At 39.3% G+C, this 22,861-nt stretch overlaps 1 protein-coding gene across 9 annotated transcripts in view; it reads right to left on the reverse strand.

The window, feature by feature from the left end:
- Positions 1–1,691: 1,691 nt before the first annotated feature.
- The window catches only part of MAGI2 (membrane associated guanylate kinase, WW and PDZ domain containing 2), a 1,687,880-nt gene continuing 1,666,710 nt past the window's right edge, over positions 1,692–22,861 (reverse strand). For all 9 annotated transcript variants that reach the window (XM_072653189.1, XM_072653194.1, XM_072653195.1 and 6 more), the window contains one exon: positions 1,692–5,081. In XM_072653189.1, the coding sequence (XP_072509290.1) occupies positions 4,279–5,081 (803 nt within the window). In that variant the 3' untranslated portion in view covers positions 1,692–4,278. The remainder of the gene's footprint in view (positions 5,082–22,861) is intronic.

A 22,861-nucleotide genomic window follows, 5' to 3' on the forward strand; every position in this document is an offset into this window, starting at 1 on the left:
AAGACAATATTTTTAAAAAGTAAATCATTTAAGAGAAGGAGTTGGTTTTGTGTTTGGATCCTATACTTCACAGAGGAATTTTGAGAAATGGGAGACAAACTCATTCTCAAAATGGGAGAGATAGGTGAAGAGACAGACACAGACACACTGAGAGAGACAGAGATGTTACTACCTTTGGTATAAATGGATTCCATTGCTCTCAGTGGTGGCTTCCATAAGCTTTTGTGGGTGAATGCTAATAACTTTTCAGGTTCCATCAAATAAAAAGACTGTATGAAATTTTGTAGATGTCAAAGAACACATAAGGTAGTGGTACATATTATGGATGCCTGTATCTGTGTCTAGGGGCAGTGTGATGGATGCATGAGTCCAATGACTTAAAGCTTTTCTCAAGATCCTTGAAACCTGAGCAGACTGATTCAATATCAATTTTCTGCGCAAGAATATTTGATTGGTGCCCAAAGGTATATAGGATCAGCTTAGGATTTAGTAGACTGACTGCCTGGTGGTCAGAGCTGATGTCTTCAGATCACTGTAATCACAAATGTCACCCTGTTGCTGCCCATTTCTGATTTCTGGTCCTCATGCTGTCCATTCTTTGACAGGTGAATGAGCTTTTGCAGAAGGCTGGGCTTCCTAGAAGATGATTTTCAACCTTTTTGAAGGCAAGTCATATTTGTTTGATTTCTGAAACCTTCCCCCCATTTTTCTCTCTCTATAAAGTGCTCCATATGATCAACATGTATGTATATCTATATCTATGGATATTTTAAAAGGAAAACAAATTAAAATTTGAGAATATTAAGATACCCCTTAGGATGACTGATGATACTGTGGGAAGAAATAGGGGTTCAGTCTCAGTACTGCTCTGGGGAGAGATTTTATTCTGGCATACTGTGTCCAGTTCTCTCTTCCCCCTTTCTTTTGTTCTCAGTTTCCTCATCTGTAAAATAAGGGGATTAGAGTAGAAGATATATAATGTCTCTTTAGGCTCCAAATCTATGTTCCAAGTGAGAGGCAATAGGATATAGTAGATAGAAGGCAATCAGGTTTGGAGTCAGGAAGACCTGGTATAAAATCCTGATCCTGGCATATCCTAACTACAATTACCACAGACTGGCAAATCACCTAAGCTCTTGGTGCCCCCTCCAAAACTCTCTACCACTGTAGGTTCCAAATGAATTGCCAATCTATGTGGAGAGAGAGGGTTTACCTCCACAGATTTATGTCCCAGGACTGGGCCCCCACCCCCTCCTCCCCCTCCAATGATCATAGTATAGGACTTTGAACAAAGCAGTCACATGAAAATTGCCAAAGCCCATGAACCATTAATTTTCATCTATATTGGTGCTAAATGAGGCAGTGCTATAATTATCTTCTATGTTAACATCTTGGGATAGAGCATCAGATAGACCAGGTCAAAAGAATGGGGAAATATATTGGCAAGAGATCAATAATAAAGTGAATTTCTAGGCACTAGTCACATGATGTCAGCCATGGGAAAACTTGTTCAGTCTGTTTAGATTTCTTTTTTTTAAAAAAAGCGTATATTTACTGATTTTATGTTGCCCCTTTTAGGTTCAAGTCTCAGATGAATTCTGTTTGGTGCATTGAGAGTACATATTTTATACCCATAAACTCAGAGGGCTTATATTTTAGTAATCAAGTTTCCTAAATCAACACACAGCATATGCAGTTGGGAAAAAGGATTTTGGATATATATTTTATTTGACAGTGTTTTAGAATATCATACAGTAAACAAGATTTCTGTAAAAGTTAATTTATCCATAGTGGTGCGTTTCATAAAAATAGTTGCTCACTTACAGCCTTTCTGTGACTATTAATACATGGAATTATATTTATATAGAGATACAGCTGTACAGGGTAAATTCACAGCTAACACTACACAGAAATATTATTTGGAATGGGGTTTAGATCATGTGCTGTCTTCACAGGTTATCGATTACAGCCGCATAAAGCAATTGCTGCACAAGTAGTAGCTGTGAACTGTGCAAATTAGAGTTTATGCAAGCGTAATCTCAGGTTGTTTTTCATTTCTTTTAACACATGGAAAATAAAGGTCAGAGAATACAGTACTGGGACGTGCAGCTACACTACAGAAGCATTGTCCAAAACCAGATCCAATAAATGAATGGCAAACTATATTGGATTTCTAGTCCAGGGGAGAAAGACTAATTGAAGTTAAACCAAAATTGTATAAACCACTACATGTGTTTGTGCTTTTGTTTATGATGAATGGAGTTTCTTTGCCTTTGTTTTTTTTTTTTTTTTTTGAAAATTGGTTTGAAAGCTGCAAAATCCTTCATTTGAGACTTTCAACCACCATCTCTTTCCATCAAAGAACCCAACCCCATGTTAGATGAAAATTAAACTATGGTAGGTTAAGATAATGCAGTGCCTGGGACAGAGGAAAAGAGAAAAAGAGAGTAAGAAGCAGAGAAAGAATGAGGGATGGAGGCCGAGAGTAGAAAGGCAAAGAGGAGGGAGAAGAAAAGGGGGGAGAGAGAAAAAGAAAGACAGAGGACACAGAGGGAGAGATATATAGTGAAAGACAGCGAGAGACATATAGTGAGAGACAAAGAGAGAGAGAGAGAGAGACATACACAGATAGAGGAACACATGCCAAAGAATCAATCAAGTGAGGCCACCGTCTTTTGACTCAGCCTGATGAAACTGATCTCCCTACGGGTACTTCTTAGACTGCAGATTTGTGGATGTTAAGGAAGTGTGGCTTATTTGCATCTGAACTCCTATAAAGCTTGGCACTAATGGAAATGATGCCATTAAAGTAACTTACAATGGATTGAAGCCTCTTTTGAGCAGAGCACATTAAAAAGAAAGGGCTTTTTTGGTGCTTTTAGAAGCCTCCATGTTGACTTCTCACACATGTATTCACAAAGTGATTATCCATGGCAAATTTATCAGTTGTTACTTTTTTTTTTAATTACAAAAAAAATCAAGGCAGAAAATGGTGTTTTAAGAATCTTGCTAGGAAATCAGTCTTCCGTGAAGAGTAGTGCAAGGGTCTAGACATGCTTGAAAAAAATGTAGACTTGACTAAAGGTTTGAGACAGAAGTATATCCAAAAGAAACAAAAGGAAAAGAAGTAAGTTTAGAGGCAGAAAGAAATGATAAAATATCTTTTAGTGAAAACAAATTGGTCATAACGATGGTTTTTTATACTTGGAATACTGCAATAATGTAAGCTGGACTATTTCACAAACATCTGCTCTTTCAAAGTAAATTAGAAGAAATAGAAAGATGGCCTAACAGAAGGTAATAAAAAAGAGAGACCTATAGCACCGCTAGTAAGAAAGATATCTGTCTCTGCTACTAAGAGAGGATAGGAAAGCCTTTTTTTGTAAGAAACTGCAGCTTCTCCACTCTTGATAATCTTTAGTTTCTGTCCTATGGATGTAAAATTTACACTTCAGACAACAACCAGTTCTAATCTGTGAGCTAAGTCACCAAATTCTAACTTGTGGCAAATTGTTTTCCAGGACATAATTTTCTGAAACATGACTTGGTTCCCCTTCTGTTCCCCTTCCCCTAAATGTACAGAAATAGGATTTGTTCACAAAATGGCAGTAAAAATGGCATCACACCAATTAATTTACTCAATTTCCTAGTCATCCTGAAGCCCACGGTGAATGAGGCTGCTAGTATCAGGTGTGGACTATCCCAAAGTGTGTACCATGGAAATATGTCATGGGTGCACAGTTCTGAATGTTTCAAAGAAACCCTTTAACCCCTGTCTAGATACGTTGAGAACAATTTATTTACAACACTTTTAGCTCAGTTAAAAGATATAATCTTTTTCTTAGTTTCAGCTTGCTCCGTGCAGTTTGATTTTTAAGGCGATATTCCAGTTTGTGATTGCTTGTCCAGTTTCTTGATATAAAGTTTGTAATGACACCCAAATCCTTCATGCAGCGGGGGAAAAGTACTAAAGCTACACTGCACTGTCTTTCTCCAATTGTACTTCAGGATATTTTGGTTCTTCCAGAGCTGCCCAAGTCCCTGAAATGGCATGGGGGACTTTGGGATCAGTTTTTAATCTCCACGGTGATTATATACTGCTCAGACTTATTGGATGCTCTGCATATCCTCGTGGAATATGGTTCCGTGTTGATGCTTCCAGGCTTTGACGTCTCATGGATCTATGTGTAACAGTGAAAATAAATTAAAACATTGTGAGACAGAACCCAAGAAGAATGTTCTGTGTTGATGTGAAATGGAGGGCAACAGCTGCATCGCCTATCTGCTCATGGCTGAAGTGTCAGATTTCAGTACACTAGGTAACTTGTCAGAACCAGGGATTTTCCAAGGTCCTGGTGAGACAGTTGCCTTCCGAGTTGTGGTGGTGGTATTGCGAGCACTACTAGAATGGAAGTGTCCCTTCCTTGGGAACTCGCTATGTTTCCCCTCAGGCTCTCGCCGGCTGTGGTCCATGTCCCTTGCGTACGGGCTGCAGCTATTGCTATCATATGCCTTTGTAGCACCGAGTGATTCGAGCTGGCCGTGATCAGGAGCTGCTGCGGCCTTCTTTTCGGTTGGACCCAAAGCTCTGAGATCCTCTTTCCTCCCAAGAGATCCACCTCTGTTTGTGTCAGTGGCCTTGGGCCTCCCACGTTGTTCATCATTGGTTCCAGCGTACATCGTCTCCCCTGCTCCCACTTCGGTGACAGTGATCTGTCCAATCACTTTGCTCTCCAAGGGGGGCCTGCCACCCTCGGTTTTCTTAGATTTGCATTCAGACAATCCTTGGTTGGATGTCTCTTCTTGCTTTGACCTATCAACCTTCTTAGGACTGGCTGATCTTTCCCTTTGCTCCCCTAATCTTTTCTTCTTCTGGCCGTTAGCTGAAAGCTCCTTTGGTTTTCTAACATCTTGTTCCCTTTTGATATCCCATGTTGGGTCTGGGCTTATCTGGTGGGAAGGGTCAGAGGGTGGGGCTAGATGCGATGAAGATAATGGTGAGATTATGTCTTCAAGGGAAGCCACTACTTCCGGCAGACCTGTGGAGGTGGCAGAGGGAGAACCCCAGGAGTTTGGTTCGTCTGTCATGACAACAACAAAAGAGAAATTGGGTAAGAAGCTGTACCAAAGGTCAAACATTTTCCCGCGTTAAAACATTACACTCCTATGCTATAAGTAATCAGCAAAAAATTCTTAGAGAAACTTCTAAACTATAGAAGGAAACAGGTTGAGAGAAAAACAACCCAAGGGTATCTTTTCCTCGAAGTCCCATACCACTCTACTGCTCCCTAACCCCCACCCCACCCCCCTACCTTGCTTCTTTGCCAAAAGGGCTACAGTACTGGTCTCAGGATATCCTCTTCGCAATGTTTCTCAATGGAGCTAGGAGCTCTGTATCACCCCTGGCCTACTCTGATCTCCTCATCGAATTCTCTTTCTAGTTTCCTGTGTAAGTCATCAGATCTGACAATCTGTTGGTGAAATCTTTCTACTTTCATGCGTTTCCTACATGTACATTGCATTGGCCTGGGTAGTATCAATATCCTCTCAAACAAAAGAGGGAAAATGACTTTCTAATATTTGGCATCACCAAAAACGTCATCCTTTAGTTATCATTTCAGCACACACTTTAAATGAGAGATGCAGTTTTAAAAATTGTCATAATGTTGTGTTGTCATTGACCAATTAGCCATTTTTCTTAAAAATTGATCATATGTCATAGAAGTCCTTGGATCTACGCTTTATTCTGAGACAACTGATTTTAGCTGTGGAGGCCAGCTCTAGTATTTTAACCTCAGGGCCCTGTTATGGTGCCTCTGATACTGGAGGATGAGAAGACAGTAGGGTGGGGAGCTCCTAGAAACTATCTGAAATATATAATTCTGGCTACTTCCACACAACTAAATCATAGGCATAGGAAAGTATCTCCTTTAAATGGAGTTTAGGGGACTTTTCTCCCATGAATATTTTTGTCTTACATTTTCTCTTGGTTACCATTTAAGCAAGAGGGTCCTATAGGAAAAAATAATTAACTTGCTCTCTCTCCTGTTCCTATGCTGATCTTCTAATCATTTTTATTATCATTATCGTATATGCATTTTGAGCTCCTTGAGCTTAAGACTTCTTGTGGGTAGGCTGGGTTCTTGTGGACGGTCCATCAGTTACCTACTGCTGCTAGGTCATTTGTAGGTATTATGTAGTTTAGTATAAGAAATCTAGGACAGTAATTTGCAATTTTGGCTTTACTACAAACCAGGGTAGCCTTAGTTATCTCAAGGCCTATCAACAAAACTTATTTTAATTCACTCGTACAAAAATAAAACTGTACTCTTGGCAGGGAGAGGACAGTTCAGAGTCAAAATTAGGGGAAAAAAAGTTTAGTGGGGCTACTCTGAAAAGATTAGAAACAGTTGACTGTGGCTTTCAAAAGGGCCCAACCTAAGGCCAAGAGACTAGGTTAGGCATTGGTAGCATCTGTTTGGGCTGTTGTGACAGTTTAAATTTTTATAGAATCTGTCTCGTATAACGTCACATGTGGCATATTAAATTAGCTATCCTCAAATTATATTGGAGACACCGGGAGGAGTAGTAATTATGTGCTTCATTTGCGGATGGAAGAATTAAAACACACAGAGATTAAATGAAGGTTACAACAGGGTCCATCCAGGAATAAAATCTAGTTTTCCTCATTCTTTTTACTTGATAACAAAAATGTTCTTTATTTTAGGTAATACCAACCTTGCAGATAGATTCAAAATATGTAGGATGTGGACACCCGGTAGGAGACTCTTGGCAAACAGAATGGGAGTTGTTGGATGAGTCTACAAATGTATTTATCAGTATAAAACCTATCAGTCCTCACTCTTCCTAGCTTTGTCTAATCAGACTGACAAGACACACATCTTTAGCAAGTAGTAAAAGCAGGCCTAGTAAATCTACAAACTCAAATTTTCATAAAAACCTTGCCAAACTGTAATATGGTGAACAAAAGTTTAGTTCTTTTTCCTAAAGGTTCAAATTTATTTTGGGACATGGTAACTGGCTACTGCACTTTTTTTCAAACTTACTTTTATAGTAACATCTGCGTTAACAGAAGCAATGGTTTTCAGTGATATTTTTGACAGAAACTTCATAACCCGAAAGAAAAAAAGAATATATAGGAGAACATTATAGAATGCCAGATAAAGGAAGGAAAGGTTATGGAAAGAAAGAAAATCATTAAATGGCCTAAGTTATCACATGTACCTGAGGAGATAAAATATCCTGAAAGCCTTGGGACAGAGAGAGAAAAGGACAAAGGCTGGGTAAAGATTACAGGAGGTGGAAATTAAGTCCAACTTGTTCTTGAGCAGGAAAGATGGGGCCTGGGGAGAAGGGTGGGATACTGGGCTGCTGGAGGAAGAGGAACTGTGGGCAGTTAGGCCTATGGTAGAGCCGGCTGATGCCAGAGATTCCTTCCATAAAGAACAAAGCCTCACATTGGTGATAAAAGGCTTACAATTCAAAGACTGTGTTGGGGCCACAAATGAGTGAGTGGGAAGGACAACAATTAGAAATCACCTGGTTACAAGCTGCTTCCATGTCTGATGGGGGTAAGGAGGCAGAGGGCAACTAACTCTCCAAAGAAGAGGAGGGGATTAACCTTCCAGAAGAGAGGAGACCTGGAGACAGGAGGCAAACTTCAGAGACTTGCCTGCTTCACCGATGGACAAAATTAGAACTTATGGGGAGAGGCATTTGGGCTCTGCCTCTCTGTATGTTTGATACGAGAAATTTTTTAAAATAACAGGATGAATTGGCACAAAGAAGCTTTGCTTCTAAGGGAGTTCTTTCATAGTCTTTACTCACTCACTTGCTTTCCACATAGATGAACAGGTGAGCTAAGTGATGTACCCAAACACCTTACTGGGGAGAAGGTATCATCATCAGGTCTATCCCTTCAACATTTAGCTCTTACTGGTTTCCATTTCCAATACAAAAAGGGATCACAATTATACAGCAATCATACAGATAACTATATAGTCAATGACGTATTCCTCAATTTTAACTGGATCTGAAGGAGATGAAGAATCCATTAAATCATCATGGAGGTCCACAAGGACATAAAATAACAGAATCTAAGAACTAAACCAGGGACCTTGGAAGCCAGCTAGTCTAACCCATCCCTTTTATAATATCCACCTGCAGTCATCCATCCTTGGAACCTATCTATCTGCTGTGGCAGTCCATTCTGCTTTTGGACTGATATCAAATCTAAAGGACTCTGTTGCAACTTCTGGGGTCAGGCAGAAAGAGGCGAATCCTTCTTCCACATGGCAGTCCTTCAAATACTAGAAGATGGCTGTCATGACTCTCCCAAGTCTTTTCTTTTCCAGGTTAAGCATCCCCATGTTCTGCAGTCTTCTCACTATCCTGATTACCCTCTTCTATACACATTCTACCTCATTCATGCCCAGAACCTAACACTGTATTGCAGATACAGCCTGGCCAGGTCAGAGTTTAGAGGGACTATTATCTTCCATGTTCTACATACTTGGGCCTCTTAATGTTACCAAGGATGGCATTAGGTTTTTTGGGGGGTGGGGTGGGTGGGTGAGGAGGCAACTGTATATTAGGAAATTATATATGAAATTATATATGAAATCATTGTGGAAGCAAACAATATACCAAGATGTCAGATGCATTTCCTTTCACATACCAATGACAAAAGATATAATCAAAATAAATTATATATTTAAGTTAAACTCATTTATGGGTGGCCAGTAGGCAGTCAGGTGGAGTAGTGGAAAGAGCACCAGGCCTGGACTAAGGAAGACTCATCTTCCTCAGTTCCCTGGCCTCAAGCAGTAGCTGTGTGACCCTAGGCAAGTCACTTCACTTTGTTTGTCTCAGTTTCCTCATCTGTCAAATGAGCTGGAGAAGGAAATAGCAAACCACTCCAGTATCTTGGCCAAGAAACTCTCAAAAGGGTTAATGAAGAGTTGGACAGGACTGAAAATGACTAAATAACAAACAATTGGACAATAATAATACTAACTAATATTTATATAACAGTCCTTTAAATAGCTTACTTCACACAATGCCTAGAACAACTCTGTCAGATAGGCAACACAAGTATTACTATTCCCTACGTGAAATAAACTGAGGTTCAAAGAAGCAAAGAAAATGGTTCGAGGTTACTCAGCTAGTAAGGGGCAGAGCCAGGATTCATATGAATTCTCTTCACTCCCTCCTTTCTGCCCTTGGGAGGCAGAGATTCACTGAGTACAATGGTTGTGCTCTTTATTTTCCTTTGGGGAAAACTGTCATGAGAAAGAGAAGCAGTTTAGGAAGAGCTAACTTTCACTTGAGCTGACACTTCAAGAATAATGAAGATGGAGGGCCATCTGAGAGGAGAACCATTGCCCAGGATCCTACTTTATAATTTATCTAAGCTTTGGCAGGATGACAGCATCCTGGGATACCAATGGTCTTGTGAATACCCAGTGTGGTGCTTCCTCTAATAATGGTGGTTGGCACCTTCTTGGCAACTTATAATGTTGGAGCAGTGATTCTTAGAATGTAGTCTGGGGACACTCTGGGATCCTGAGACCCTTTCAGGAGTTACAGAAGATCAAGGTTACTTAATAATAATACTAGGATGTTTTAATTTCTAATACAGTAAATATTAATAGAGATAATTCACATAAAAAAAAAGCTGTTTGGGCTCCTCAACAATTTTTAAGAATGTAGAGACGTCTTGAGACCAGAAAGTTGGAGTACTATTGCCTTAGAGAAGTGCCCAGAACACTAAGAGTTTAATGAACTTGGTTAGACGTAGGACTCCATGGTCCCAACTCTGAGGCCAGCTGTCTGTCTATCCGCTACACCATGTTGCTTCTGATGTGAGATACAGAAAGCTGAATACAATTTAGTCCTGTCGTTCAAGTTCCATGACCTTATAATCCTCAAAGACCTTCCTATTTAGTTGGAGAGAAAACAAGTCCCCAAGTACAAGGCAGAATACAGTTAAGTGACATAAAAAGAAGGAAGAGGATATGAATGTATAAGTAGAGCCTATGTCAGATTGCATGCCATCTTGGGGAGCAAATTTAAAACTCAAAATCTTATGGAAGTGAATGTTGAAAACTAAAAATAAGTTAATTTAAGAAAAAGAAAGGAGAGGGTTACAGGGGGGTGGAAGACAAGTACACGGATGCTCTGTGCAATGGGAAATGTGGTGATTTGTGCCCACTTCCCAGTTCCACCAGGGTTTGGAGAGAACCTGCATGAGGTCTCCCTGTTGACTTGAATCATATGCTTTAGAACAAATGCCTCAACATTATCAAGGAGTCGCATTTTTTTGTTTTTGGCTCCTTGAGGATGCAGAGAATGCAAGATTTGTCTGTGATTATATACATTTTAAAAAAGCATTTGATTAAGGAGAGCAAAATGTTGCCTTAGAGCTAGGGTTCCTAATCTGAGTTCAGTAAACATGTTTTTATGAAAATATAAATATCTCAGTATAATTTGTTTCTTTCATAATTCTATTTTACTTTATGCATTTAAAAGCACTGTTCTACTGCCAAAGGAATTCATGACAAGTAAAAGGTTAAGAAACCCTATCTTATTGGCTCTTCTCCAGAAATGTCTCAACCATGCAAATGAAAATCATACAAAATTATTTTAAGAAGTACAACAATGGAGATGATGACCTTCCATTATAAAGTGAGGCATAAAATAAGGAGATGTAAGCATGTCAGATGTTTTTGCCACTGTCATGGAGGATTTCTATGATAGAGTCCAAAAGGAAGAGGGAGTCCCTAGAGATGATGATATCCTCCAGATGCTGATTTCTTCAAGTCCCAAAATATTTAGGAGCCTCCTAGATGAGATCCATAATTACTCCAAAGATTTTGGTCTAACTATCCACATAGGGGAAACTAAGGGGATGAGGAACAGCTAATGTTCAGACCAGCAGTTTTCAAATTTTTTGACCTCAGGACCCCTTTAACTCTTTAAAAATGGGGATTCCCCAGGAATCTTTTATAGCAGGTTATAGCTATTACTATTTCTCTTATTAAACATTAAAATATCTTATTATTATGAAAATAGTTTTGACCTCACAAACCCCCTGAAATGTTCTCCAGAACCAAAGGAAACCTTGACCATATTTCAAGGGCGAGACTGTGTGACATGCATTTGTGTGGACAGTCTATAGAACTGGCCCATCAACACATGGATTATAGATGGATAATGCAGCTGGAACCCAGATTTGAATGGGCCCAGAGTTGAATTTGAGAAAAAGAGTAGTCTAATGTACCTTTGGTAAATTGTAAAATGTTTTAAATGAGCCCAAGTGTCCCTCTGAAGCAAATGTCTGTTTCTTTTTAACACTGATATTCTTGTGGGAATATAAGCCAGCTATAAATCGTGGAAATATTAATGTCTGATGAAATGAAGTTGTGGTTGATCCAAAGAGTAATAGGAAACTATAATATGGTAGGCATTTAGAGGCTTTAATGTAATTGTATAGGAGAAGCAGTATGAAGTAGTTCAGATGCGTAACTGGAAAAAAGAGATGGGATGATCATGTGTGAGGGATGATGGATAAACAACTTGTGTATTCTGCTAGAAACACATGATATCAAAAGAACTAGAAACAGGGGCTCTTAACTTGGGGTCCATGAATTTAAAAAATATTTTACTCGTTATATTTCAAAATGTTTGTTTTCCTTGGCAATCCTATGCAATTTATTTTGGAATTTAAAAACATGATTCCTAAGTTTCACCAGACCATCAAAGGGGCTTGTGACCAAGAAGATAAAGAACCTCTAATCTAGAAGAAGGCTTCTAGCAGGTTGTGTGAAGCTGCAGTAGAGGATTTGCATGAAGATGTAGGAGTCACACATTATGAGAGAAGGTGGGTGGGAGATCACAGATCAATAAAGGATTGAGGTGTCCACAAAGTCTTCTAGACTGTTAGAGTGGGAAGGAACCTTAGTGAGCCATAATACAGAAATCCTAAAATAAAGTAAACTCCACCCAACTCTAAGCAAAGAATAAGTTTTGAGTGGGCTGGGCAGATTTCAGGGTAGATAAAAAAAAAATATGGCAATCAACGGATCTGCTTGATCCTGCCCACACTGGTGAGAAGGGGACTGTGAGGAATGCTGGCTTAGTGGACAGTTCAGGGACAAACTATTTTTTTTCCAATAATGGGCTATTTGCTCAGTAATTAAATAATAGTAACAATAATAGCTAACATGAAGTACTTACTATGTGCCAGGCACTACAATTCCTTTGTGTTCACTAATTAGAAAACTCCCTGATGTTTTAATGGTTAAAAATCTTAGGTGGCCAGATGGGTTGGGCTGTATCTGGTCCACATCTGGCACATGTTGCATGACTGGGCCTTAGTCATAGCTTTCCAGGATCGTGTTAGCAGTGGATGGGACCTTCTAGATCTCCTGGTGCCAATACGCCTCCCTTTCCAGTTGAAGAAACTGAAACCGAGAAAAGGGAAGTAATTTGTCCAAAGTCAGAGTTAATGGCAGATTCAAGACTAAAGTCCAGGTCTCTTGGCTTGGGGCTGAGTGTGCTTTCTGCTCTGCTTCTCATATGAAGCGTCATTTTCCTCATCTGGTAAATTAGGGGGTTGGATACTAGATGATCTCTAAGATCCTTTGCCTATTCTAAAGCGTATGCGTGATGAGTTCTTCACTGGGATCTCTTTTGGAAGCACCGAATTTATTTGAGAGAAGAAAACTATAGAATCTATACAGTTACTTCTCAAGTGAATGGAAATGAATGCCTTTTTAAGTTGGATCCTGCTTTGGGTCAATGTGAATGCCAGGGAAACTCTTACTACTGAAAGAGAAAGCCAACAAAATGGGGAGAATATCGAGCTAGCTTGAGATATTGAAATCTATTTCTCCTAAAAGTCATCATGCTACAGGAAAATATCAAAATAGAGAGGGTGCCTCAAAGGAGAATGATAGAAAGTAATTTGCTCTTTTAAAAGAAAAGTTGGAGAGTTGTGTTCAAACCCAACAGGTTCATGTGGACTTATTCAACCGTCACTAAGATGATTGCTTTTGGTAATAAATATAAACACGAAAAATGCAAAGGTTTATCAGTTTGATCCAGCAGATGAAGGATTTCACTCTTCTCTGCTATGTTTGGTGTTATGGTTACAGGCTAGAGGCATTGTTAATGGCCTTGAAATATTTCTATTTTTTTCACCTTTCTATTACCTCAGAGATATAAGCTAGGGGCAATAAACATTATTTTTATTTTTATTAATGCAGTATTGGCTCATTAGGGCCTCATTTTAAAGCACTTTTTTCTTTTGTATAATTATAAGATCAGTCAACCTACATGAAGTCATAGCTATAGAAGTATTACATGGATTGTAAACCTTAGGTTAATAGGAGGGTGCTGTTGTAAATCACTAATAATGACCATAACAAATATTTTACAGTCATAGAATCTATACAGTTACAAAGCACTCTCACTTTCATGATCTCCTCTGGGTCTCACAACAAACCTAGGGTGTATATTATATATATATATATGTATATTTTTTTTTCACTTTAAAGATGAGGAAACTGAGACCCAGAGAGTAAATGGCTTGACTGAGTGCATTCAAGCAACAATGCTGAGATTTGGAACTCTTGCTTCCTATTTTCATGTCAGATTATAAAAATGACTCTCATAGGAATAAAGATAAAAAGTCTCACATCTTACAAATCTGGACTTATTAGAGCTTCCTGTGTATGTGGAGGTAGATTGGGGGAGGGGGGGTGTGGGAGATGGGGAGGGTGGTGGGAGGGAAAGTGAAGGGGGTAAAAGGAGGCAAGAAGGAAGATCTATATGAACTAATGAAAATTCTGAATTGCATAATGTTTAGAAAGAAAAGTAATAAAATTTTATTGTTGGCTGAGGGCTTGTGCTATACAATTAGGGGGGTACTTAAGAAGCCACCTTATTTCAAAAATCCTCCTAGAAACCTGAAAAATCTGTCATTAGAGACTGCATCCCTGTGGGTTAACTTCTCACATTTATGTATTCATTTAAGGTTTCTAAAGAAAGCTGGCCTGGAAGCTAGGAAGACTTGGATTTGAGTTCTACCTCTAATACACAGTGGTTCTATAATCTTGGACCGGACTTCATTGCTCAGGTCTCTGAAGACTCTAGGTTGTAGAGAAGCTGCCAATTTGCATTGGTGGAGGTAGTTTTCTTACTTGGGAATCCTCTCTATAATATCCCTGATGAGTGGTAAGTAACCCAGAGCCTGCCTGAATGCTTCCACTAAAGGAGAACCACTCATGAAGCAGTCTGCTCCCTAGCTGGACAGCTCTAAGTGTTAGGGCATTTGTAGTAAGCAAAGTAGAGGCAGCTAGGTGGCATGGTAGACAGGACACTGGGCTTGGAACCAACTGGCTTGGAACCAGAAACTCATCTTCCTGAATTAAAATCTGGCCTCAGACACTTCTTAGTTGTATGACCCTAGGCAAGTCACTTAACTCTGTTTTCCTCGGTTTCCTCATCTGTAAAATGAGCAGGAGAAGGAAATGGCAAACCACTCTAGTATCCTTCCCAAGAAAACTACAAATAGGGTCATGGAGAGTTGGACATGAATGAAAAAAAAACTTCACAGCAGCACCAGTAAGTCAACATTTGCATCTCTGCTTCTTCAATATACCATTCCCACTTTTACCTTCTTGGACCAAGGAGAACAAGTCAAATCCTTCTTTCACATGGACACTTCAAATACATGAAGATATATCTTCACCAAAGCTTTTCTTCCCTAGGTTCCTTCCAGCATTCCTTGTGTGGCATGGCCTCCAAAGCACACCATCCTGTCTGACTTTCTAGACTCATGCTCTCCCTCCAATTCAGTTCTGGTCTCAGCTTATTTTTCTACCTGCATCTATCCCAGGGATATGTATGAATATGTTTGTGTAATGGCCCTCTTTCTAAATGTATGCCACAGTCTGACTAACATTTAGTCTTTCCAGTGTGGATTGTTAAGCTGATCTCTTTTGTTTACTCATGGCTTTCTCTGAGGAAACTCTGTAAGGTTCTGGGGCTGAGCTACGAACAGAAAGAACTCACTATCTATCAGGAATCCCTTTTCCTTTTGACCTTCACCACAAGACACCCTCCATTGTTTATAATATTATTTATAATTTTTTAAAGATTTCAATTATATTTTAAGATGAAAATATAAAGATAAGCTATTAGTATTGAATGGTTATATTTTGAGATCCTAATAAGAACTTTTTTTAAAAGTAAATTTTATTGCTATCTTTTATTTCTGCATCACCTAATTTCCTCCTGTATCCCTTTCCCTCCCTTTTTGAGAGTAATCATTTTTTTAAAGGAAAAAAGAAAAAAAGAGGAAGAAAAAATTGACATAAAAAAATGGACAATATATGCAATGTTCCCTATCTATGGTCCCCATTAACATCCTGAACAAAGTGGTGGGCAGGTAAGTAGGACTTTTAGATTGTAAAGCAGAAAGTAGATTTAGAAAATTTTTAAAAAGTCATAAAAGCAAGATGAGAGAACTTGACCATTGTTAAAAGGGACTTAAAAAAAATATTGACACAATAATGCACTCTCCTCTCTGAAAATAATATCTCACATGTGGCCCATAACACCCCCATACATCCCAGGAGAGATCATCACTTGCAAAAACAAGGAAATAGAGAGAAGAGAGATAGTCAAACAGCACCTGTCTCTTGCCTTGGAGCTGGGGGGTGACGCTAGTGTCAAATTTGATGGTCGCTGGGGAGAACTGAGAGATTGTGCCTGCTCAGGGGACTTAAGTATTTGAAGCTTACACTTTACCCAGATGTAGTTCAACAGGTTAGGACTGAGAAACCATAGTCTCAAAGCTTCAGTATAAGATGGGAGAGCATATAGTAGGGTTGGGTGAGGAATAATATCAACAAATAGTATGAGAACTAATTGTATTGTGGATCAACTTTTCCCCAAAGTGAAAGCCAACTTTGCTGAATGACGTGCTTCCTCCCAGGGGTAACCTAAGGTATTCACTGGACAATATAGCCTTGAAAGAGGTGTGGCAGTAGATAGAGTACTGCGCTTGGAATCAGGAACATTCATCTTCCTGAGTTCAAATCCAACCTCAGACCACTTATTAGCTGTGTGACCCTGGGCAAGTCACTTAACCTTATTTGCCCCGATTCCACATCTGCAAAATGAGTTGGAAAAGAAAATAACAAACCACTCCAGTATCTTTGCCAAGAAAACCCTAAATGGGGTCACAAAGAGTTGGTTGCAACTAAAACAATTAAGCACCAACATAGCATTGGAGTTGACATTCATCTGTCATTAATTCTAATTCCAATTAGTTTATCCGATTGTTTTCTATCATGGACAGCCAGCAGAGGGCAAAGCTTTGAAAGCATAAGAAATAAGGTAACTTTTAAAAGACAAAGGTTGCCCCTAACCTTTTGTAACGGATCTCTTCCCTTAGGGTTCAAATAATCAATATCCTTTTAATAAATATATAAAATGATAAAGATGATGATAATGATAATAAAAATAACTAATATTTATTTATTGCTTATGATTTCCTAGTCACTAGGTTAAACACTGTATGATTTTATTTCATTTTATCCTCATAACAACCCTGGGAGTTAGGTGCTATTGTTATCTCCATCTTACATACAAGGAAACTGAGGTAAACAGAATTTAAATGACTTGCCCAGGGTCACACAGCAAGAAAGTAGCTGAAGCTGGGTTTAAACTCAAGTTTTCCTGACTCCACTCACCACCTAGCTGCCTCCAATATTATGATATATTAATATGTTTATTATGTATATATTCAATTATTCCTAAATAAAAGCAGTTCCCAGGGCACTTAAAAAGCTGTTCACAGAAAGATAAATATCCCTGGAAGGAGATTAAAAACAATGAGCAAGGAAGATCTCTGGGGGTCTCAAGAACTCACTACCAGAGTCTTTGAAGTGATTTTTATAATTCCTTGTACAAAAGACCCACAGTGGAGTCCCAGATCAACCCAACTTTGGGCAAAGGTAACACAAAACTGCCTCCGATATCCTTCATCCATAACTTCTTAGCTCACAAGAGCCCTGGCTGGTGTTGCTAGGGGATTTGGGGGGTGGGATGTAACTTAAGCCTCTCCAGTTACACCAGTATCTTGGTCCACAAAAAAAAAAAAAAGGGTTGGAAAAGCAGAGCTGCTACAGAGATAATGCCATGCAGGGCACTGGGCAGCAGATTACAATATGTGGGCACAGGGTGCTTGAAGGGGGATGAAGGATGGTAAAAAAGAGAGAAGGTAGAAAAGACAACCATTTGCCTTGTTTCAAGTTTTTGCTGGGACTGACTTTGTCTCTAGCATCACTAGGTAACCCAGTAGAAATTTTGTGGCCTTTTGCTTTCCTTAGAGATAAGTTCATGGAATCTGGCACATTTAGAGTTGGTTATTATGCATTTAGTTATTATGCAAATTAGTGCAATGGCTTGAAAACAGATAATTTTCTTAAGGGGACTACACCTTCCTTTTGTTATCCTATTTCCTCTGCTAACTGGTTCAGTAAACCTTTTTTACACCGAAAAATTAAAATTATTATGAATTCTGGGATCAAATTAATGCAGTTTTATTTTACTGGTAATTTTTTAGAGATAACATTTTAACTTCAAACCCTTTGTAGGAGTCTTGGAGGACTTGGAAGAGAGAGGTGAGCTGCTTTACCATCACCCTAGATTCTACATTTAGTTTTCCATTGCTGAGATGTGCTTGGCCATCTCTATGACTCAAAAACCAGATAGCCAGGCACCAAGTCCATCCTCCATCGAACTAAGGAGTCACCAGCAGTGACTCAAATGGGATCCCCTGAGGGCTCTTTTTATTATCGTTGTAACCCTCCAAGTGATGTACAGTAATTATCCTCATTGATAATTCCCCTAAGAACCCAAAGTCCTTTATGCACAACTGTTTTAAGGCACACTGCCAGAGTGACCTGCATTTGTAGACAAAAATACTTCAGTGCACGGCTTTTGTTTGTCCGCTGTTCGAACAGGGCTAACCCCAGACCCACTTCTGCAGGGAAATTTAATTTCCGTCCCTACCTTCCTCATTCTGCTGCCTTTCCCCCTACTCAATGGCTACCCTGCCCTCCACTGAAGGGTCAAATGTCTACTGTGAATAGGAATGGTTGATGTTAGTTCTGGTTCAATCCCTATGCACCTGTTGGCATTACTGAGTTCTGACTATTGAAGAAATCGTAGGCAATCCAAAGATAAAAAAGGAAATGTTTGTTGCTTTTTACATAGAAAATACAAACAGAGTTTATACGTATAGACTGTGATTTTCCAGCATGTTTGTTGTATACCAGGTAGCATTTAGTGACAATCGAGTCACATGTCTATAATTTTTTACACCATTAAAACATAATAAAGTATTTACTATACTTTTTTTTACTGTTTCCTGTTGCTAAAGTGAACCTGCTACGGTTAACACGACACCATTAGTTTCATGTTCCATGGGAAACTACATGATTTTATCAAGATTTTTAAATTTCATGGAATGATTTTCAAATTTTCTAATATTGCTTTGATTTGATTTTTAGATTTATTATATTTTCACTCAATTTAAAATTGATAAAGCTTTGTAGATTTGGTGGGTTGGAGAGATGGATGAACTTAAAATCAGGAGATTGGAGTTCCATTCTCACCTCAAATAGTTAATTGCCTCATAACTATGGGGCAAGAGTTCAACCTCTCAGAGCTCAGATAAAAAGGGGAATAATGAGAATAAATAATAAAAATACCCCATAATTCTGTTTTTGGGGAACCTCAGGAAAGATACCAAAATAGGATAAGCCTGTTTATCTTTTAAAATGTCAAAGTAGTAAAGCAAGTTTTAATATGGTGTCATAGGGTCTTTTTTTTAACAACTCAAAATTCTTGGGACAACCTTTTCCCCAAATCTTAGTTCCCAGGGGACCCTCTAGGCACTAAAAGGAATAAAGCAGAAACAGAGCTGATACTTGTCTTCTGTTAATGATAGATTGTGTCTTGCCTGCAACTCATTCACAGTTACCAGATTTTTGCATTTTAAGCCTGCTTTTCCCAATTGTGGAATGAGAGGGTATAAGTAAGGTAGATTTTCGTGTGTAAGGTGGATTTTTGTTATTTGTTTCTTAGTTTAGTTTCCCAGGATTCATGGCTATATCACTCTATTTCCCAGGCTCCATGACTTGTAAACATCTCCACCATGCTTGCACAGCATTATATAAGGGTAAATAATACAAATACTTGTGTTTAAATTGTAAATATCCACTGTGACTGTGCAGTGAATGTAACAGTGAGATAAGGTAAACTTGTGAGGGCTGTTACCTTCTTTGTCTGTTGCCCTATAAAGCAGGTGGGCACTAATCAGTGGGTGGGGAACACTTGTGTTGAATGTACAGGCTGGAATGTTGTGTGTGCCTTGATTGACCCACATTGAGGCTTGGTGGGGGGGAACCTTTGTTTGCCTCAACTGACCCCCACTGAGTCTTGAGGGGAGGAAGACCTGAGTTCAAGGGAGTAACAACATGCAAGGCACTATTTAATTTGGCAACGGTTAATGTTTGTATTACTGAGCTCACAGAGTTCCTATGAGGAAAATACTTAGTAAACTTATATAAATATGACCTTCTGGTACTGTTAGGAAAAAGTTTTGAGGGGTAGGGTGAAGGAGGTCAGAAAGAGCTTCTAAGGGGTGGACCTGATGGATAATGGGACTGCTGAGCAACAGTGAGGGCCAAATCAAATTAAGAATATAATTACCATGTAAAATAAGACTATATAGCTGGGTGAAATTGCTATTAATGAAAAAGATATATCCCAGTGATGTATTTCCTTTTCAAAAAGGTTATTACTAGAGGGGGAAAAATTTGGAGATATAGGGATGTCAGAAAAAGAAGGTTATTGGTTTGATTTTTTGTTTTTATGGAATCATTAAATCCTAGCTGAAGTGAATCTCATATGATAGAAAACCTAAAATATGTATTTGGGAGTCCTAAGTTTGGGAGTCTACCAACTATGTTGGGAGTCTTGGGACAGAAGGTGGGTATGACAGAAACTTCCTTAAAGTTAAAAGAGATGGAGAAGAGTGTCCAAATCTGTCCTTAGGTGGGGGAAGGTAGTGGGGAGGAAATCTGGCTGTTGGAGGGTGGAGAAAGGAGGCCTTTGGATTTGGAGATCTGGGCTTGGGCAGGATGGACACCCAGACCTAGAAAAAACCAATGACAAGGAAAATAGGCTCCTCTACCCTTGTAACTCCCAGGATTAGTTAGTACCATAATACCAGCCACCCTGGGTGAATGTGAGTATCTGTTACAGAGACACCAAGTAGTGTTTCTCCTCTGACAAATCCTAAGAAGACTAAATCCAATTTGTTTCTAGGTCCAGCTAAGCAAGCCTAGTTTTGTTTCACTGGATCTTCAACTCACCACGCTGCTCCCCTCCTCCGCAAACCTTACAAGGAATTTAATCCCATTGCATTCTACTCTGGTTTGGATAGGGATAAATTCTTTGATTAGATTGACCAAGACTGGGGTGGTGGGTGGTAATTTAAATGATGTAATCAAAGTTCATCAGAATAGGTTCATCCCCTTATTGTAATATTCATGCTTTCTCATTACTTCTCAGCCAAGCAGAATTGATTGCTGTCCTTTGGAATACCCACTTTTTCAAGGCTATATAAACCTTGAGCCCTCCACTATAAGGGTCTTTGGCATTTGAGAGTGCCACTGACCTCTTTTATTAAAATGCTAGTATTATTAATAAAATCACTAATTACCTGGAAATTATGTTTCTCACACTATTTAAACATCATACCACCTACCTACCTTTTCACCTTGTAGTTAACCAGTCCAAATATTTACTGTCAGCCTTTTGAATCACTTTCCCCATTGACCCACCACCTTTCACATCCTACCTCCCAATCCTACTTTAAGCTTGGCTTGACCCTCACCTGAACTGCACCAAGAGCCTACACATTAATCTTCCCTGACTTCAGTTGCGCTTCTCTCCGACACAGCCTTCATATGACTCATAAGACATTGTTTTTAAGTAGATTTGCACAACTTTTAAAGCTTCTTAGGCCCCAGATAGGTTAGACTAGAGAAAGACTAACCATGGTTGGTTGCTGCAGGTCTCGCGACATTCACCCAAAATCCTGTTGTGCAGACCTGTTCTTAAGGAAGAATTTTGACCATGTTATTTCCCCTGCAGAAAAAAAGCTTCAGTAGCTATTTATTGCCCTTTCTCTAAAGCAAAATAAAGTCTTTGACCTGTTACTGAAGGCCCTGTATGATTTAATTTCAGGCTATCCTTCCAAACTTATTTCATATTACTTACTTGCATGAATTTTATGTTTCAGTTAAACTGAACTACTGGCTGCTGTCCAGACTTGGCAAAGCATTTTCTTCCATGTATTTGCAAAACCCTGGAACCTCTTCTTATCACAGCCTCTTAGAATTCTGATTTTTATTCAAGGCTTATCTTGTTGCCACCCTCTCTTGGAAGTCTTTCATGGTCCCTTCATCGTTAGGGTTTACCCCTTTCTCAATTTACCTTGTATTCACTTATCTGACTTCTTAATACATCCTTCCAGCAGGATGTAGAGTCCTTGAGTGCAGGGACTGGTTCAGTTTTGTCTTTGTATTCTTACTGCCTAGCACAGTGTTATTGTATGTAGTACATGCTTGGTAAATGTTTGTAGATTTTCAATGAACTTGCCTTCCAACCACAGTGATTTACTGAAACATTTTGTATCGTCATTGATTTCAGTGGTCTGTACTCAGTCTCATTCTGCTTATATTTTAGAGTATTCACTAATTCTTTCTTGAAATTTTCTTTTTGATGTCACACTATTTTGGTTTTCTTCCACCTCTCTTTTCCACTTCCTTCAATGATTTTTCTTCCTTCTCTCTCTCCTTCCCTCCTCTATTCTCTCCTCCTCTTGTTTTCCCTCTCTATTTCTCTCTCCCTCCTCCCTCTCCCTCTCTCCCTCTTTCCTCTCTCTCTCAATCTCTTTCTCTCAATCTCTCTCTCTCTTTCTCTCTTTCTCTCTCTCTCTCTCTCTCTCTCTCTCTCTCTCTCTCTCTCTTTCTCTCAATCTTTCTCTCTCTCTCTCTCTGTCCCTCTCCTGTATATGTGAAGCACTGTTCTAAGTGGTTAGAATACAAAGAAAGGTAGGAAAATAAAAGATCTCCTCAAGGAGCTCTCATTTGGTGAGGGTGCTGATGACCATCTGGAAGAAGATTTTAGAGTATGGGTTCTGAGCATGAAGACAGTTTCCGGGAGACTATGACCTTGGATGGGAAAAAGATTTTTATTTTCACTAACCCTTGGTTTCCTTTGTAATTCTTTTGTAATGTATTTTATTTTATGCATTTATAAAACTTAAACATACCAGCTATTGTGGAGAGGCTGGGCAATCTCCCTGCTTGCCATGTTCTAGACTGGATAGCCTCTGAGGTCCCTTCCAGTGTTCAAATTCTCATCTTGAGGCAGAACAATCCAGATAGTCTGCCTCTGAACACTCAGGCCTCCATCGTAAGCTCATGTGGCCAGCCCAGCTGAGGTCTCTGAAGGAAATCTGCATTGCTTCTGCATTTGCTTTCCTTTTTGGTTTGCAGCTCTACTGTCCCCAAAAGGAGCCGGCACAGTGCCTAGTGAGGATGACATGTTTCTCTTTAACTGGGGGTGTCTGGGGGCTGTTGACTCTTGCCTTCCTGACTGTAGTTTGTGTGATAGGGCTGACATTTTGGGACCCGCTCTTGCTCTGCTATAATATAGCTTCCATGGATGCTCAAAATCAAACTTTATT

This window comes from Notamacropus eugenii, chromosome 3 (assembly GCF_028372415.1).
Source record: "Notamacropus eugenii isolate mMacEug1 chromosome 3, mMacEug1.pri_v2, whole genome shotgun sequence".
Taxonomy (NCBI): domain Eukaryota; kingdom Metazoa; phylum Chordata; class Mammalia; order Diprotodontia; family Macropodidae; genus Notamacropus; species Notamacropus eugenii.